This window comes from Pelecanus crispus, chromosome 1, assembly GCF_030463565.1.
Source record: "Pelecanus crispus isolate bPelCri1 chromosome 1, bPelCri1.pri, whole genome shotgun sequence".
NCBI lineage: Eukaryota > Metazoa > Chordata > Aves > Pelecaniformes > Pelecanidae > Pelecanus > Pelecanus crispus.
In genome coordinates, this window is record NC_134643.1 from 125,003,831 (window position 1) to 125,023,219 (window position 19,389).

Genomic DNA, 19,389 nt, shown 5'->3' on the forward strand with positions numbered 1-19,389 from the left:
GTGTGCGAAAATTAACACAGGTGAATACTTCGCAAAATAGCATAAAGTTAAGTGCGTGCTTATGTTTAAGCACATTTAACCTGCTCTTGAACCAGTATAAAGTAAGGATATTTTTGTTTTAGCTCAAACATTAACTATTGGATCAGTCAAAAAGACTGGTATGGCCTTAGATACATTGCAGTTGGAGAGGTAGCCAAACCAATGGATCCAAGAAAAATGTTGTTTCATACCTATGACAGGCAAAGGTTGGAGTGAATGTTCTTTGTTTGTCCCCAAACAAAGCAAAACAGAACAACAAGAAGAAACCCTCACATACACAAAAAAATTTGCTTTGTGAAACTCAAAAAAAATTTAACCCCTGTTACACCTGTGGTTTTACTTTTAAATGGAGCTCATTACTTTATTTAAACAATATCTTTCTAAACAAAATCAACAACCCAAAATGACAGAATTTAAACAATTATTTTAGAAGATTTTCAACTTTTTTCATTCTTTTTCCCTTTTTTAGGAGAACTGCCTCAGAAATTCAACCTTTACCTTTATTATGCAACTTGTGGCTCTGCGACCATGTTTTCTGCTGAATCTAGTACGCAGCAGAAATAGTTTTTAATTGTAGATGTGAAGAAGAAAAGGAAAATGCATGTGGTGATCTTTGATGTGGCGACAAGAAAAATCCTGCAGTTTTTCCCTGTATCTGTAGCTCTTCTGAACTAGGGATTATCAACATTATCACCCTTACTAAAACCATGCCCTGCAGCTCTGATACTGACTGTATTTTTCAGTGACCCCTGAAACGTCTTTATATACTGTACGCTATGCCTTCAAACATACAGGAGAGGTATGCGGGCTGTTTCTCTTTTATTGTTTCCCCAAACAAACCCATTTCCTACAAGCTGTTCCCATATCTTTTGTGCCACGTCCAGCTTCCCAGAAAAACAGCAGGAAAACAAAGTGTGAACTCAAAACAACCCATTTCCACAGAACAATGTGCCATACCAAGGAGAGAGAGAGCTAGAGGGGGGAGGGCTGGGGAGAGGGGAAAGACAGACAGAGAGGGAGAGAAGCTGTTTTGATGCTGCCAAGGGACTTAAAGAAAAAAGGAAGGAGGAACTTTTAGAAGTCACAGAGAGGAAGAGTTGTGTAACTGTAAATATGCAACAGGCAAGTTGCCAACTATTTCAAAGGATTTGAGGTTTCAAAATCATCAAGAAGGCTAACTGATTTGCACTCTGGGTTTTGAGCTTCCAGGAACACCTTTATGTGTCTGAGCACCAGAAACTACCATATCTTTTTATAGACTACTCAAGCCATACTTGGTCATAATTTCAAGTTGAATCAGTAAGGAATGTAAACAGACACGATTTATGCTTCTCTGCAATCTAATAAAATGAAAGCATGGACTAAATAAAGCAAAATGATACATGTTGTTCTGTAAGATGGGAAAACCAGAAGATCATGTTGATTTAGTTCCTGGCTGACCTGAGCAATCTCCAAAGTTCCCGGTATTCAGTAAACCAAGAAAACCCGTACACTAAACTCCCATAGGTATAATGCATATCACTCACCGAGACACATAGGATAAAAGTCAATGATAAATGTCACTGTGCCATTTTTAAATTCTGTTTCCATATTTGGCTTGTCAAGGATATAAAAGCAGAAAGAAGGAATAAAAGTAAATAAGGAACAAATTATTTTAGCCTTGCTGTCTATGACAATGATACAAGTGAAAAAGAAACATTTGTAGAATCAACATAATAACTGGAATGCTTTTCCCCAAATCAAGAATCTGACCAGCTTTCAAATCTTTAGATAGGGAGACATGGCTTTCGCAGTGGAAAATGTGGCTCCTTTCTTTTTTCTGTTGATAAAAGATGCAAAAACACAGACTTTGCAATCACTTGCAATTAAAACCCAGAGCCCAAAACACTACCATGCATCAGCAAGACTTGGTGTTACCATGAAAGGTGTACTCTACAGAGAAGGAGATATGGGACAACGCTCATGTCATGATGTGCTGACTTCCTACTGTGGTCTTCGAAACTGCCATGGTACTGCAGCAAAAAGGACCCTTCAAATGCCTCAGTAGTATTTACTAACCATGAATGTTACGCAGTGCTAGATGCAAGAAAGAAATGGACTCTTGGGCACGGAACTAAGGCAAAGCAGTAGATAGACCTTGTCACAAAATGCTTGCAGCTAACACAGAACAGACACAAGCAGGGGGACATAGGTACAAAGCACAAGTTAAGTGCATAGTGTGACCAATGTGACTGTCACAGTTGTGCCAGAGGTTATTATTCAATTTGAATGAGCTATGCAGACGATAATAAAAAATGAAAGGTTACTATGCAAGGCAGGCAAGAATTGGAGTGGAGGTGAAGAGAAAAGACTGAGGAAGGGGGAAGGAAGAGCAAAGAGCTATTGAGCAGAGTCTGGAGCAAGCCCAGCTAAAACCAAACAAGTCATCCCTGTCCAGGCTCCTTCTGCAGCTGCTTTCTCTGACTCTAGCTGATCTCCCTCTCTGTGTCAACATCATGGTGGCAAGGAGGAACCTGGAGGGATCACTCCGCTTTTGGATGCCCTTTGACAGTCCAGGACCATCCCTGGACCTCACACCGGGGAGAGCATGCAGGAGCAAATGCAGTGTGCAGTACTGACAGTGCCTCCCTGTGCTCCCACGTCAGCCCCAAACCCTCCCTGCTATAGATACCTGTGCAGGGTGGGACACAATATCCCTGCAGGCTCCTGCTGGGGCAAATTCCCTAACGCAGGATGTCCCACCAAAGGGAAAATGCCTCTCACCCCTCGTGTGCAGAATCCTCCTGCCCTATTGCAATGTCGGGGCTTGGCTTCTGATAATGTCAGGAGCTGCCAACAGCTGAGGTAAGCCAAAGGCAACAGTAAGTCGATAAGAGCACTTGACATGAGAGCAGGAAGGTGGGCTTTTTATGTTTTATTTTCCCTGAGAGCCTGACAGACTGAAAACTGGAATTTGACCAAGGAAAGTCTTAGAGTTTTCTTAATATAGCATTCAATTCACCTGGAACACATCCAGTTAATGAGGCTTTTGTAGTTGTGGGTGTTCAATACATTTGCAAGTCAAGCAAATAATTACGATGCACACATACACGTAGGTGCCCAGCCTCAGGTATCCATGTTTGAACTAGGCATCTGTTCAAAGTACAAATTTCTCAAGACTGCAGTTCTGCAGCCAGCCAAATACAAACTGATTGCTGAGGATTACCAACACTATTTTTATCGAAACAAAATTATTTTAAATTGTTCAACGTGAACTAATTTCGCTCTGTCAGAGTTAACAGAAACACATACCTGTTTTTACTAAGAGAATGCTGACTCTTCTGAACATCTTTTAAATATATAAAAGGTTTCTGAACTCTTTTCTTATAAGATACTTCCAGTAACACTGAAATCGAAAACAGATCTTTAGAAACCAATTCTTTTGTAGGAATATGGAAAACAGATCTAAGGCTTCGGAAGGTTTTTGCTTCCTCATGTTGAATATTTCATCACTGACCAGGCATGTTTTAAAGCTGTTTATTACTCTCTGAAGCTTCAGACTTCTTGACTGTGGAGAAAACGTTCGCTAGAAACATTTAAAATTCCTGCCACATATTCTTGTACTCCACTTTTTCTACAGATATGCTTTGTATGTTGAGTATACTAAATACCACCCTTGTCACATGCACAATTTTTTTTTTTAATCAGTTATTTGAAAATTCAGTTTTTATTTAGGCAGTTTTCAAACTCCAGAGTTCCTGACTCTGTATTTCTAGTACCATCCCTGAGGACATTTTTCTAACTCTTACAATATTTTTTAGGTGTCAGTGAAATCATCAATTCTCACAAAGAAAACTACACTACTCATTTTACAACTTAGTAGCTAAAAATTTTGCATTCCACACTGATCTTTTATATGAGCACTTCTATTGACATAAATAGTACTATTTGTAAATAAGAGCTAACAGCCTTTGATTTACAGATATTTCTCAAAGCACTAGAACAACTTCAGCATTAACTGAGCTTTGTGGCAGCCTGTGAAATTTTAGCACCTGAGTAGTATGTCCCATTTCACACCAGATTAAAAGCACAGAGAAGTTAGTAACGACACCAATTCTGTGGGAAATAGAAAAGCTCTGAAAATCACCATGAAAGTGTCTTAGGATGGGAACCTGAAAAAAAAGCAGCTGGTTTTGAAAATACATAGTGATTTTTTTCAAGTCACACTGTGGATCTGTGGATATAACTGAAAAGCCTCCCCTCCAGCCCTCTGCCAAGCCATTAGCCACCAGATCATGCATGTATAGAACCTGCTCTGACTCACTGGTGCTACATAACTCTCTGTTCCCACCAGGCTTACAACATGGGAATTAAAAAAGGCAAAATGTCCTGTACTTAGCCAGCAACAACAGGAGTAATTAGCAGGCTACTGATTATACAAATAGGAGGGTTTGGGACGTTCCCCCCCCTCCCCCCCCCCCATATTTTCATTATTCAAAGGGAAATATTTTCCCATACAAGCAAGGTACTGAAATCTGCAGTCAAGTGAACTGTGCTTCTGGTGGAAAGGGGTGTAAGATCTTTGTATGAAGATGCAGGAGACAGTGTGAAACTATCTCTGTCCTTCAGAAACATGTGTTTAGAAGTTGAGGGCAACTGAGGATTACATAAAGCAGAGAAAAGGCAATCTCAGTGAAAAAGAAAACAGAGGAAGAGATGAAGTAGTCCTAAAGGAGATCAAAGAAATCCAGAGAATGAAAGAATATGGATGATTAAAAAATAGGCAGAAGTCTTTGAGACTGGAGGATTCTGTTGGTAGCTGGAGCACTGGGAAGGCATCGAGTACAACAAAGTCAACCAGAGAAACTGAGAAATTCAGAGGCAATCGAGGTAATGTTCACGAGGACTTTGGTGTGCTGAAGATGTCCACAGTGGTTACAATTTATATAAGAGACTATCCATCGCTTAGAGTTGTAAGACTTCAATATGCAGAGACAAATGAGGTGGGTTTTTTTGGAGCAGTGTACAAAACTAACTTTAAAAAAATACTCATTTTAGTTTAGAGATATGTTTTGACATTTGATCAGCAAACCCACAGGCTCTAAGAAGCTTAGAAAGTAAATCAGAAAGGAATATTAAAAGAGAAAGGGGAAAAAAAAAGATTTTGAAGGTCAGGGAATTGAACACTTTTATTGCGAGCTTTTGCATTAAATTTCCTGTCACCTAAAAGAAGATAGAAGCAGCATTTGGTATTTAGTGGACACACTGGGTAACAGCCTGGAATAGAATGGATAGTTATTAACACGTTCATACTACAGCAAATACAGAAGATACAGTTTATAAAAATGCAGTGGAATGTAAATACATTTTTCATGCCAGCTCTGTTGGGGCTTCTTAGCAGTAGGAGAAACTAGAGAATCACAGTGCAGTTTCTTTCTGAGCCAGCTGAGTTTACAAACAGTCTTACATGAATTTCTGCCATGTTATGCTAAGCCTTTTGCTAAATCACCTGCCCCGCAAATGATATGTGTGATAGGAAGAACGCATTCACACGTATGAACTGAGGACCTCTCCTTGTGTACTATTTCCACCGTTGTGCTGGGACCACCACAGGCATCACATCCCTTAGAACAGAGAGACGACTCGCTCTGCCATTTGCTACGTACAAGGCAGGTAGGGAAGTGCTTGTCTTTGCCCTGACACAACTTGCCTGGAAAGGAAGGCATTTCCTCGTTGCAGGGAGCAGCACATGCACTCCTCGGGCAGTGGTGGTCTCCCAGAGGATGGCAGAGTGGCCTTCGCACAGCAACTCTGCCGGGCTGTGGCTGAAGGGCGCAATAGAGCTCACTGCTTGAGCCCAGTCACATTTAATAAAAACAGCTCAGGGTCTTTGCACAAAAAAGAGTCTTCTGCAACTGCCCACTGTTCTGTGAAAGCAAATGCAAATTTTTAGCTTGCACTTTGGGCTTTGGATTCTCTGCATTTGCCTAATTCACAGGTAAAATCCAGAAACTTTGGTGTTGTTTTGTGTAGGACTTCTTCGCTTGCAAAGCTAGACTTTTTTTGAAGTTTTGGCCTCTGTTCTCCTTTGCTTGGCCACATTCTCATTTATTTACACAAGTCTGGTGATTGTAAATGGTCTCTGAAGTACTGGAGATTACAGTTTATACTCACTGTCACAAAAATTCAGAGTATAATGACTTTGTTTTTCTTTCCTCCTAGTGTCCCCTGTATACTAAGCTGATAGTTTCAAAAAGTCTAAAACTTTGTCCTCCTTAGGATACTGAATGACTCAAAGTACTTCCTTGACAGATTTTGTTTTCCCACCTTTCACTTTGTTTTTTTCAGCATTGACCGGCACTGATTCTTATTGCTTCAGTTGCTTATGCAGTAGTTTGTAAATTATTTTGAAGCAAATTGCATTGTTCCTGCTTCTGCTCAGCATCTAGTTTTACTGTCATTATCAAACTTAGACGTTTCATTTTCAGCATCATCCCAATCCTATTTGCTTTATCTTATCTAAGATTTTAAAAGAGTTAATTCTGAAGATTTATCAAGCTTTCTTTTTAACAACTGTAGTTGCCAACTTTCATGATCTTACTAACCTTAGGTTCCTTTGAACCTAAATTCTAGAGTCAGCTGAAAACCTAAAAGACTGTTATTTTTCAGCTAAAAAATTGTGAATTTCAAGGTTTAAAAGGCAGATAAGGACAGTATAATGTATATTATTCCCTGAAATGTCATGATTTTTAAGCTCATGTCATCATCTTGTGAATTCTGAATTCTGAATATTTTTTACTGACAAAAATTATAACATTCCTTATTGTCACCTTAATTTCAGTATTGTGTCCCACTGCTCTCTACCTCCACCTTGAAACTTTAATATAGAATCTTTTGCAACATTTTCCCTCATCTTCTTATTCATCCTTCAGAACTTCTCCGAGTCCTCTTTTCACTAAGGAAAGGAACAGAAGAGAAGCTATGGAAAAAAAAAAAAGAAATCAACACCTTGGGGCTCACAGACAGCCCACTTAACACTGACCTTTCTTAAGCAAGGTACCAGCCCCCTTAACTGATCCTCTCCAGTGTCTTCAAGCCCCCTAAATTGCAAATTTTGGAGAGAAAATTGCTACTAAGATATATAGAAGTGCATTATCTTTACTTGTGATATTACAAACATTGGGTATTTTCAGATTTTAAAAAATGATCTGAAGCTTTTGTCAGTTACTATACAAAAATATATTTCTCCAATAGGTTAGACTGACAGCTTTATTTCTTTACAGCTTCAGGAGTAAAACTTAATATTGGACATCTGATGGCAAGAATCCATCTGAATCCCAGCTTACAAACTAGAAACATGATCAGAAATGTGTTTGACTCATTATTTTTATTAATTAAAAAATGTGCCCTAAAATTCCAGGTTACTGAGTGTTCACCTGCATCAGACCCTTAGACAAGGCACTCGTTTTGAGTGAGATTTACCTCTGCATATAGGATTAGGTCAATACTTAAGCAGAACTAACACCACATGCAGCCCCTTAAGAAGAGGGTAAGCAACGTCCAGGTGGTGTGCGTAGTTTTTCTGCAGGGTCTTTGCCCTGTGATGAGTTCAGACCTGTTACATGAAGTGCTCAAAGTTTTTAAGTCAGGCCTCAGGAACAAAGAGTACGTAAAAGCAATGCACTTTGCATCTGCCTCCTGGCTTTTAAGCCTATAGGGTAGATTCTTTAGTACCAGAGAGTCTTTTGTCAATGAAAACTGAAGACTTCAAGGGTTCATATAATTTAAGAAACTGTCCTTTAAGAAAACCACTAAATATCACAAGACTCCTGATTGCGAGTGTTTGCAAGAATTGCATCCTCCAAGAAGCAACTGAGATTGACAGAGGTTGAGGCCAAACAAAACTTCTATGAAAGAGGAAAACAGCACTATGAAGGCCCAAGTTCAGAACAGAAACATACCTGGAATTGAATTTGGTCTGGTCTGGGTTCTAAAAGGTTAGATTAAGTATGTGATGAAGATGCGGGGAAAAAAAAGTGTATCTGAAGACAGCTAAGATTTAACATTCATGCTAATTGGAAAGGATCTGGGCACCAATACAGAGAAAGAATTCATGCAGAATGAGTTAAAAGTCAGTAATTTACACATACATTTTCTACATTGTGCTTTACTTCAAACTATTTTTAACATCTATTTAAATGCATTATTTAAAAAAGGTGTTGTAGATGTCAAATCCACCCCACATTTGACCGCCAAGCAGTTTTGCAATTTGTAGTTTATTGTTATCCCATTTTGAATGTTTGGAGCTAAAGCTTCCCATCCTAAGTGAGAAAACAAAATTCAAAAGCATTGCATGAGTAGCAATAGTTAATGGCAATTTTTTGTCTGAAAGCATGTCATTGATACCCATGTGAATAAAAACCTAACACAACACCATCAAACTAAACAAGAAGTCTGAAGAGTTTAAAAGGGAATGGTTACTACTTTGCAAAACAAAAACAGCCTCTGTTTCTGTATATTAAAGGTGGGATGGAAAATACAGGAGAATTTTTGCAAAACTGCAGTTTCCCAGCATTTCAGCTGGTTAAAACTACAGGTTGGGAGGAAGGTACAAGACAGCAGAGTACAGCAAAGCCACTTTGCCCACATCTATCTCCTGCGCGACTGTCTTTATCCAACTTTCAATTACATTATTTTACTAAAAAAAGACTCTTCCTAGGAAAAAAAGATCTAACCACTTTTAATTTTCCTTACTTTTTCTAGAAAGGTAGTATTGCTTAAGTAGGGGTTTTTTTACATCAGTGGAAGCAGGTAAGTGGCATAACAACACTTTCCAACTGTAAGGAGTCCATCTTCAAAAATCCATCCAAAGTTTCACTGAGCAGGAACAGTGGGAACCCTCTCAAGTTGATCAGCACCTTGGAAAATCAAGATCCTTATTCAGGGGTCTAAGCTGAGATTTAACAACCTAACCCGAGGGACCCTTTTTTTTGAAAATTTCAACCTGGTCCATTTAAAGACTTTCTACTAAACTTGCTTCCTTTGGCATAAAGCACCAATGATTTAGTTGGGATTGTAAAGATTTACTATGCACCTTTCCTATCTTATTAGAACCAGTAATGGAATCCACTTACTTGAATTTCTTTGGCTCTGAATGCTGAAGAGTATGACATCCAGAGGTTAAATTCCTGTCTACCTTTCATTTCAGCTTTATAACTGTAGTGAGTACATTTCCTTAAAACCTGTGGATTCTAAATCAAAGGAAATTTATTTTTCATCTCACCAGTATTTAAAAAAAAAACCTAAGAATTCAGCAGTAAAGTTATTAGACTACTCTGATGATTAACAAAACTATTTTTCAGATAATTTGTTAGTTTTCCAAACGTTTATAGAACATATATTGAAAATAAACAGTTTCAGTAAAGACCTTCACTGAAACATTAACTGTTTCTTGACCAATATTACTGACAAAGCATACAAATTTATTCCTCTCACTATGGAGGAGCCCCATGCATGGGAACAAGGATGCCTTTTTTGCTCTGTATCTATCAGACACAGATGATGACCTGTATCCTTTTCCTATATTTTCACTCCAAATCATAAGAAATAACATGATTTTCTGATGTATCCCTGGGTGTAAGTCTCCTCACTACTTAACCTGTCTAATGCTGTACATGTGCAGACACCTCTGTCCTCACAGGTGTATAAAATGTGCTGGATTTGTCTTATCAGTTCAATAAAAAGAAAGTGGGGGCTGTCACCTTGCCATTGCAGAGCCCGGCACAATGAGGCACGTTTGCACACTCTTAATCTAAAACATCAGTGGAACAGCTCAGAAGCTTTCAGTTTGGCACGCATCCGTACAGTTTGATGGATCACATCTACAACGACCATTCAATGAAAACTGTGCTGCCTGCGACCCTCCACAGAGCTTGCTTTTTTGGCTGGGGCAACCCAGCCTGATTCAAAATTCACTGAAGTCAATGGAGAAACTCAGCACCATCGACAGGATCGCACTGATCCGAAGCCAGGACAGGAAACTGAGGAAACATAAGAGCTGCCCTGTTTGTTGCCTTGAGTATTTGTTTAGTGTTTTGGAATTTACTGACTAAAGCTGCATGGAAGAAACTTGGCAGCCCGAGACTTTTGCCAAGTTGTGTTATTTTCGTTGTATCAGAACTCCTGAAATAAACCCAAAACTCCAGCGAGACTTTCGTATTCATGCCATAGCCTCCTTGAACTCACTCCCTCCAACCATTCAGGATCACCCTGGACTGGCAGATCTGCTGCAGTCTTGGCTAGCAAGGTAATATTATGCTAAGAATATAATGTGCCCGTTCTCCTCTCACTTTACATCCATCTTATACCTCCGTAGCCCATTTGATACAGTGGATCCAGTTCTGATTTACTCCAGCTTAGAGAAAGAGGAAAATTTAACAGGTTTACTGTAGACCCCAAAACAAAGCTCCCAGAGTTTGAATTTCTTCGAGTGGCCACCATGCTATATTTCCTCTGAACTGAAATAAGCATTAACTGAAGTGGCCACGTCCATCAGTTAATCAACTGGACAGAAACATAGCCCCAGGTTCCACATCTCATGAGTGGCTATTTTGTTGTATAAAATTTTCAACAAAAATACACCTTTGGAAGTAAAAAAATACCACATTTAGAAGAGAACGGATATGAAAAAGGAGCCTACGGACGATTCGGCCAGAGTTTGTGTTCATTAAGAGGGTTAATACAAATGTTCCTGATTGTTTCTGTTGTTTATGAATCTCGACCTTCAGAACAGCACTGAAATGTGCTGTCTCCTAAAGATGTTCCCTACCGATATGACACACACTTTGTATTGTTTCACTGCACACAAGCATTAATATCCCAGAGGTAACCCACCCTTCTTTTAACGGCTGGTGACAGGTCCAATGGCTGAGCAAAAATCAGTTGAAGGAAAGGGAAGTCTTGTCGGAAATGAGATTAATCTTGTAACGAGTGTTCAGCCCTGATAACCCATCTGTGCAGAGAACTGCTTTAACTGGAGAGCAATTAACCTTCACCTGACAAGCTCTGTCCAACCGTTATAAACAACATTAAAGGCACAGGATCCCCCTCTTTTTTCCCCCTTTACGTAGACTAAACAATCAGATTCTGAATTCCATGTAAATGGTACATGTAACGGTGCCTTGATGACAAATCGCAGGAAAATTTTTTAAAAGGTAATGGCTGTATGGAAATAATGTGAAAAATGTCTCTGGCCACCACTTCAGTGAGTTGATCTGATTAGTAAAAAGCAACAATTTTGAGCACTTCCAAGGGAATACCTTATGCATGAGGGAAGCTGATACGAATACGCCAAAGACTAACAATAATAAAAATGTATGCAAGTAGATAAGAGGTGGCTAACCACATCCCAGGAGCATTGCTTTCAGGACAGAGCGTCTATTTCCCCAACACCCGTGTGAACCCAAAGCCAAGGGGCAACTTCCTAGAGCTTCTTCACCCGTGGCCTTGTGGAAATTACTTGTCAAAACTAACTTCAACTTGCAGAACCCATCTGCAGTAACTGGGCTTTTGGGTCAGGTCCCCACAGGACCAGCTCTCCCGTCGGATGGCTCCAAGTGATGCGGTCTCTGGAAGGGTCTGTAAATCCAACCTCAGATTCCCAGCCTGTTAGACCACAACATGAATTTAAACAACTGCCTTTCCCGCAGTAGTCTGAGGAGACAACTGAAGGTGGGTCTATTCTTCAAAGATGAACAGGCGCGATATATATGAAACCACAATAGCAAATGACTACTCAACTCTATGGGGAAGGCCAAGATACCAATCTCAATCACGGTGGCAGAAACCTGGAATTACTCCAGGGGAATCACTGGCAAAACAGTGCACAAAATTTGGGCTGAGCTCCTGAATAATTTGGGTGAAAGCCTGGCCCCAGTCAAGCCATTGGCCAAATACTTTTGACTTCATTTTGGCCAATTTCACTTCAGGTTTCATAAATACTCATTTGTTCTATTAAAGTGCCTGAAAGCAATTACCCTGAAGTTATGATTAGCAATGGAGGTTTTCTCTCTTTGTTTACTTTTCTTGTGCTCTAGGTTTCTCTTTTTCTTAGCAGAAAATCAAACATACAGGTTAGTCATGGTTTTACTTCTCTGTACAATGCAGCAAAATTTCCATTTCAGTCATTTCAGTTGAATATATGTCACTGTGGATTGCAAGAGATGGCCGTGACTCTTTCACATATCCAGAACATGCCCTGAACTATTTGTTGGAGAAGTCCACCTCAAGGGCTAGTGAACCATATAGTTTACTTGGTGATGCATACAAGTAAGGAAAGGATGCAGGCACCAAGGAGTTGGGGGGAGGTTGCTTGCTCTTCATCTCACAGAATGACAATGTATTTTGAAGCATCCTGATTTGCAGTATTGTAAAATGCAGGGCCACTTTTCCTACTATTGCAGAGAAAAACCCTGGTATTGCATAGTCCAATGTAAAAGCATTGGTCTTAAATTTTTACACAAACAGATGTGTTGTACTGTGGCTTAAATGTTTAAATAGTAACAGGCAGAACATTACCTTTATATCAGACAAGAAGGGCTTAGATCTTTTCAGTGAATTAGATATTAACAGATAGGAAGTTCCTATTGAAAGCATTTCCTGTATCGGTAGTCCCTGATTTTGGCGACTTATCTGGGTAGGAAATGAACGCAGGAAGTATCTGTCTACAGTCTCTTTATCATCAAGGTAATTGCTGTGGCAGCATTTTACTGTTTATCAAGGTAATAAACATATTGTCTAAAAAAAGATGTTTTTCAACTCTAAAGAATGAGGTTTTAAAAAAATCTTACAGGCTAGCACTACAGCTATGCAAAATCTTCCATGCAGAATTAATATGCTGCCTCTTGTTTCTCTCAGCACAGCTGTAATTAGGGATTTGTCAAACAAAACATTTCCAGTCTCCTGTGGCTTTTTTCCCAGTTATAGCACTGTTTCTCTGTATCTTGCTCTCTCATCTCTCTTAAGTCAGGTCATTTTAAAGAGTTCTGCCACTTCCCATAAATAGTTATTCACCACCCCTTCCTGCAGGTATTTGCATATACCCAGTCCTTGTAATTTGTTGTTGCATTTCCTTCCCATCTATCAGGCACTGCCTAACCTGGCAACACATACATTTAACTAAGCAAGCCAGGTCTTTTCCTAGTGTGAAAAGGTTACGCCAGCCTAGTGACACCATTTCCCACCCATCACGTGAGATATACACTCAATACACATAAACATACATTGCCAATGAAGGGAGACATCGTATCATATGCATTCCTTCCACTCATTAACTTCCAAAAGTCACCATTCCAAAAGACCATTTGCCTGGTCCACTATATGTGGATGATTGCTTGCTGTGTCCTTCAGCCTAGCCTTAAAAAATTGCTATTGCTCATGATTCTTTTTTACCTTTTAACGTTCAATGACATTTTTATGACAATAATTGTCATTTTACTCATTTTACTTTGAAACAAATTAGATTTATGACATGATAATTACCAGAAGTGGTAATCACTGGTTTGTACACAGTAGTTATTAAAAACCATTACAAATATTACTTGTTTATTACCAACTAATATCCCTTTCCTGAAAGCAATGTTTAATGTTTCTAATAGGATGACTATGTGCATAGTAAAAATCAGCAACCTGGTGCCTAAGGACGCATGCCAAGCAGAGAGGTAACTTCCTTGTGATACAGGTTTGCAACCTGAATCTCAGCAGATTTCCTGAAACTTCTCCCTCTGTTCACTGTGATGAGTTGTTTACAGGATTATACAGACCTTCTTTTAAGGGGGGCAAGAGGGGGGAATAAATTGAGGGACACAGCACTATGCAACCTCAGGCAGGGTTGGTTACAACATTTAAAAAAACCCCTTCAACCATAAAGACACATTTATCCTTTAAGGAAAGGATTAATACTTTTCATATAAGTACTATTCATAGTATATATAAATAGACTATTCATAGAATACTTTTCAAATAATTTTCATATAAGCGCTTCAAAGTTCCTGCATCATTGTCAGTGTTTTGAACAGTCAACATTTCTTCTATAATACACAGATATATATTAAGGACAGCAGGATGACTAGCAGAACACGTCATTTTGTGAGACCATTGGCTTTTCATTACTGACAACGTGAAAACCTGCTAGTATTTCTCTACTGTATAATTACCTATCAAAAGAAATTAATTTTTAAATAGTTAACGATGAATCTGATAGGAACCACACTGCAGTCAATTAAAAGATTTTTGTTAATTTGACAAGGTTTGTCACGGCATGTGGTATTTTCTACTGTATCACTTTTACTTTGTTAACATTGATAATACAAGTGATACAAACCCATTTTTTCTTTTTCTTTTCTCCACTTTGCTGATCTTCAAAATAATTCTGTTGGCTTGATTTAGAAACTTGCATTATGAAGCCTACTTCTTTTTGAGTGAACAGCATTATATATTTTTGCTGGATTATAAACTGTCACTTGGAAAATAAATATCTTCTTTTGGCATTCACATTCTCAAAACTACTTCTGTATTTATCTTTCAGCAAGTCATTCTCCAAGAGCACTTGATTTTTTTAACATTGTTTCTGAAAGGCCTTTTGTAACTCCTGGAACTTGCTGAAAAACATTTGGTTAAGAGATAATATAGTTCTTGTTAAGAAAAAAACAAACAAACAAACCAACACAGACAGTAAAACATACACATTTTCCAGCTGTTGTTCCTTGCCTGGGGACTTAATTCTGGAAAGCAAAATCCTTATATTTGACTTCATTTTGGCATATATAGCCACAAATCAGATTGAGTTAAATGACTGCTGATTAAAAGCAAAAGAAAACAACACAAAAATCCCCCAAATATCTTCTTCTGTTCTTACATGACTATTTCTTCCTTGAAATCGTACATTTGTATTTGAGACAGAAATACTATTTTACCTGGAAATAATTACAGGTCGGATTCTACTGCCTTTACTGGAATAAAATCTTCATGACATTGGTGGAAACTTTGAATTAAGGAGTGCAAGATCAGGCTAAGTGATTTAAGGCACTCTTTGTGTTCTTGCTTCTGACTCACCAGAGCACTCAGGTGTGTGCTTAGCTTTAAGAGGGTTGTGTCCTATCACCAAAGCCAATGAAGTATTTAGAGGCTTAAAGTTTAATATACCATTGGATCACGTGCTAACTGAGATGAGACTAAAAAGACAATAATCTTTATAATTTTGTTAATGCAAGGAACAGAAGTACAAATTACTGTATTAGTTTTGTTGGATTCAGTGCAGATGCCGTCCTCTAAACAAAGACTTAAACATTTCCATATGCCAAGAACAATTTTTTTTTAACTGTCTCCAGCTTTCCTTGGATTTAGAAATATTTAAGCGAGTACTTAGATTTTCTATGAGAAAGTGAGAGAAAAGTAATACTATAGAGAAGCACAGACTAAGATTTCTCACAAAAAAAAAAAATCTTGCCACTATATACTACTTTAATCAGTATATCCATACTCTTTGAAGCCTTAGAAACCACAAAGATTCTCCTGTACTTTATCAAACACACAGACTTTTTCTCCTAGAAATCATAGCTTCCATGTGACTAGAACATTACAAATCAATAATAAAAAGTGGATATGTGCATATTTAGAAGTAAATTAGAGTAAAAGAAATATTTACAAGTGTAACCACTAAGTCATTGCAAAGTCAAGATGACTTGCTGAATAGTTTTTCTAAGAATAATTGCATTGGCAGGCAGGGAGAGAAATATAACAAGGCTTGCTACATGGCAAGGAAGTAGAATTCTAGTTATATTTTTCTATTTAATGTTCTTTCCTCCACTCTGGGATAATGGGGAAAAAAAACAAAATTACCTCCAGGATAAGTATTTTTCCTTCATTCCAAGGTAACACTTGAGTAATTTTCGCTCCATTGTATTAAAGAGAACCACCAAAAAAGACAGATGCCTAATTCAGAAGCCTTTGATATTTTCTGAAATTGTATTTACAGTAACTAGTGGGATGCTTATAATTAGCAGTGCCGTATTCATTTGATATTCATCATCTTCAGTGCCCTGCACCGTTGTGCTACTGCACGTATCTGTCAGGTACTACTTGTGCCAGAAGGAAACGTGTCGCCTTACTGCTGAAATCCTGACTGTTGAAAAAAACTTGAAAAACCTGAAAAAAGCATTTTGTCCTTCAAATTCCAAAAAACTTAACAGTGAGATTACCCGTGTGCATGCCAGGTATAGTGAAGCGAATGCATTAGAAATATCAGCCCCCCTCACTACCTAGTGAAACCAAAATCGTGGCTGTGGAGGCGCACGCCTTCTCCCACCACTCTCCACTCTGCAGCTTCTTATGCCGCCCTGCACGGGAGCTGGCCCTGGCCTGAGCAAGGGTGGCCGCTCTTATCGTGTAAAGGTCAGAATTAAAGCAAGCCATCCATGTCAGAGCCTAGGATAAAGGCACTGCTCTGTCCTCCTCCTTAGGAGAAACCTTCCACCATGACCTTCCCTGTCATGGGGAGAAGGGGAAGGGGGCAGCAGAAGGAAGGCAGGGGATGAGATGAGACTTATCTCACAGTAAAGACACACTCGTGACGTCAACCCCAGTGTTAGAAAACTTACACAAATGCTCGCCTTCAGAGATAGCCCCAGTTAAGCCAGCCTGGTTTCTGATGAGTGTCCCATGGGTCTGTCTGCAGGTTTGTGATAACAAAAGGATGAATCAAAGTTTCACTGGAAGGCCACCTTTGCATGTGTGTACATTTAGAGCAATTTCTACCCAGTTATCATAGAATCATAGAATCATAGAATGCTTTGGGTTGGAAGGGACCTTGAGAGATCATCAAGCCCAACCCCCCTGCAGTAAGCAGGGATTGAACCTGTGAACTGTGGCGTTATTAGCACCATGCTCTAACCAACTGAGCTAACCCGGCTGGTCTAATGAACAAATACATAGCCATTCACAACCCAATTTTGACATATAATGACTCCACAGCTTCCCTAAAGAAGAGAGTGAATTCCCAGCACAGAGATCCCAGATAAGGCTTTCCACCTACCTTGGCCAGAGCCTCTTGTTGCCTATGTTGGGATAGCTGGGCTACCCATTGCCAGCAGACAACACGGGCCATTATATTGAAATTGCAAAAAACATTTGCTAAACATAATTGTTTAGCAAAAGCACAAACACCATTTGGCCTTCAAGGGAATTTCTTTTTTTTGGAAACCTCTCAGTTAAATGACTTCTTTATGTACTTAGTATAGAAGAGGAATTGAATCTCTTTGGACTGGCTTAGCTTCATGTCAGAGTACATTTCCTGCATCTAGAGTACAAAGCACCTGTCATTTCTTTCCAGTCATTTTACATTTTGCACTTGCAGAAATAAAATCCTTGCTTCAGAATATAAGGCCTTCCCAGCACTGTGGGCACCAAAATCCTCAACATTTTGGGGTGCCTATTTCCCCCCTGCAAGTTTCACACTCCCAGATGAGGAGACAAAATTGTACGTTTTTTCCACTCAGGAGGCTTTGCTGTCTGCATTGCATTAACGGGCTGCATAATACACAGCTGCACACAGTCTCTTCTCACCTCTGTAAGTGTAAGGCGGAGGTAAAATAATAACGGTGAGATATTGTTTACAATCATTTACCCTACTATAAGTCAGCCAACACAAAACATAAAAAAATAAATAATAAGAGCTCCTCAAAATGCATACAACACCTAATCTCATTGTACCATCATTTTTGGAAAAAAATTTCCCATCAACATTGACAGTGCATTCTGATTAATAGATGCAAAAAACAGCATTAGTATCTCAACACATATCCCTTCTTTTAACAAGGCAAAACTTGACTCCCCGAACCCTCAAGATTTTCATAAAGCGCCTGTCATGTCCTGTGTGCTCTGCAATGCGCAGCAAAACCAAAGGGAATTCAGCTGTTTCAGGAGCTACTTAGCATATAATAGATACTGGCAAGCAATGTAGAGGAGACTCAGATCTTTGTCTCCATAGACAGCCTCTTGAAAGCATCAGTGATTGCAAAAAGAGAAGGTTCATTAGGTTTTTTTAATCACATTGTCTTCAGGCAAGACTTCCAGATTTCAAAAACTATAGCAAAAAGCATCAAATGATCTTCAAAATGTAAACATCTAAGCAGAAGTTACTGAGAAATCAAACTGCAGCTCCATTTAGCTAATGGCCAGGCACCGCTGCTATTCTGTATCTCTTACTAAATCTCTGGCATAATTAGAAAAGTACAGAAATACATAATACCACGAAGAAAACAAATACCTTGATCCCAAATCTGATAATACAACGCCGCAGAGTCCTCACTGTACACGTTGGTTTGCTCTTCACATAAAATTAGTTTCACTATCACAAAGCATTTAGTTACAGTTATACTTCTGCAATTAATCACAGCTATTGCTATATCTGTAACTGCTATCCATTGCAACATACAGAGAAGCAAAAACTAGATAGATAGACACATAGATTTATTCAACTTTCTAAGTGACACAACCTGAAAAACTCAGCAAAGTCATTCTTAAAAAAACAAACCATGCACTGAGATCAATTTATAAGCCAATAAGAGAATTTTATTGTCAAAAAAATTAAAACAAAAAGAACACACCCATGAGATCTTGCCGCCACCATTAAAATAACATTCAGAAAGGTCCCGAGTAGCAGCATAAGAGTTTCTAGAAAAGCACATAATTAACACCTGCACGAGAGAGAAACTAGAGCTGGTGCCTCTCACTCCCGCTTGCTAGTATTTGTGCCCCATCAACAAGAGAAACATTTAAAAGTATCCAAAAGGTTAGTACTCTTAGGAACCCTTTCTTTCCTTCCAGTGCGCACCCTCTCCCCTTATGGCAGTCCGCAAACACATCCAAGTTGTCAGAATGATACCTACAAGAAATTTCAGAAGCTCTCATAAAAGGGCTTCGCATATGCAATCCACAGCACTGAACAGTGAATTTAAAAAAACCAATTTTTTTTCCGAGTTTGAAGTTTTTAAGCCTTGCGGATGGTTGGAGTAGGAAAAAGGAAATTTACTAGGCAGTACAAAGGAAATCTTGTTGTCCTCTATTGTGGCAGTGGGGGTGTTGCCCAATTCTAACTTATCTAGGTTGATAAAGGAAACCAAAGAACATGCCACTGAAAATAATTCCAACAAAAAAGGTACCCCTTTCTTACCTTAATAGTGCTTGCCATAATGTGATCAAGATTATTGATCGCTAATAATTGCTAATAATAATTATTGCTTCGCTCTGACCAGAAAGAAGTTTTGATGAGGTTGTTTAGAGCGGATGAGATTGTGCTAACTCTGGGAAATGAAG

General features: G+C 38.9%; 1 protein-coding gene across 1 annotated transcript in view; it reads right to left on the reverse strand.

The window, feature by feature from the left end:
* Positions 1-18,435, reverse strand: part of ERG (ETS transcription factor ERG) — a 62,067-nt gene extending 43,632 nt beyond the window's left edge. Inside the window, 2 exon segments of the mRNA XM_075714300.1 lie at positions 18,341-18,406; positions 18,409-18,435. Of these exon segments, the coding sequence (XP_075570415.1) occupies positions 18,341-18,406; positions 18,409-18,435 (93 nt within the window).
* Positions 18,436-19,389: the final 954 nt, after the last annotated feature.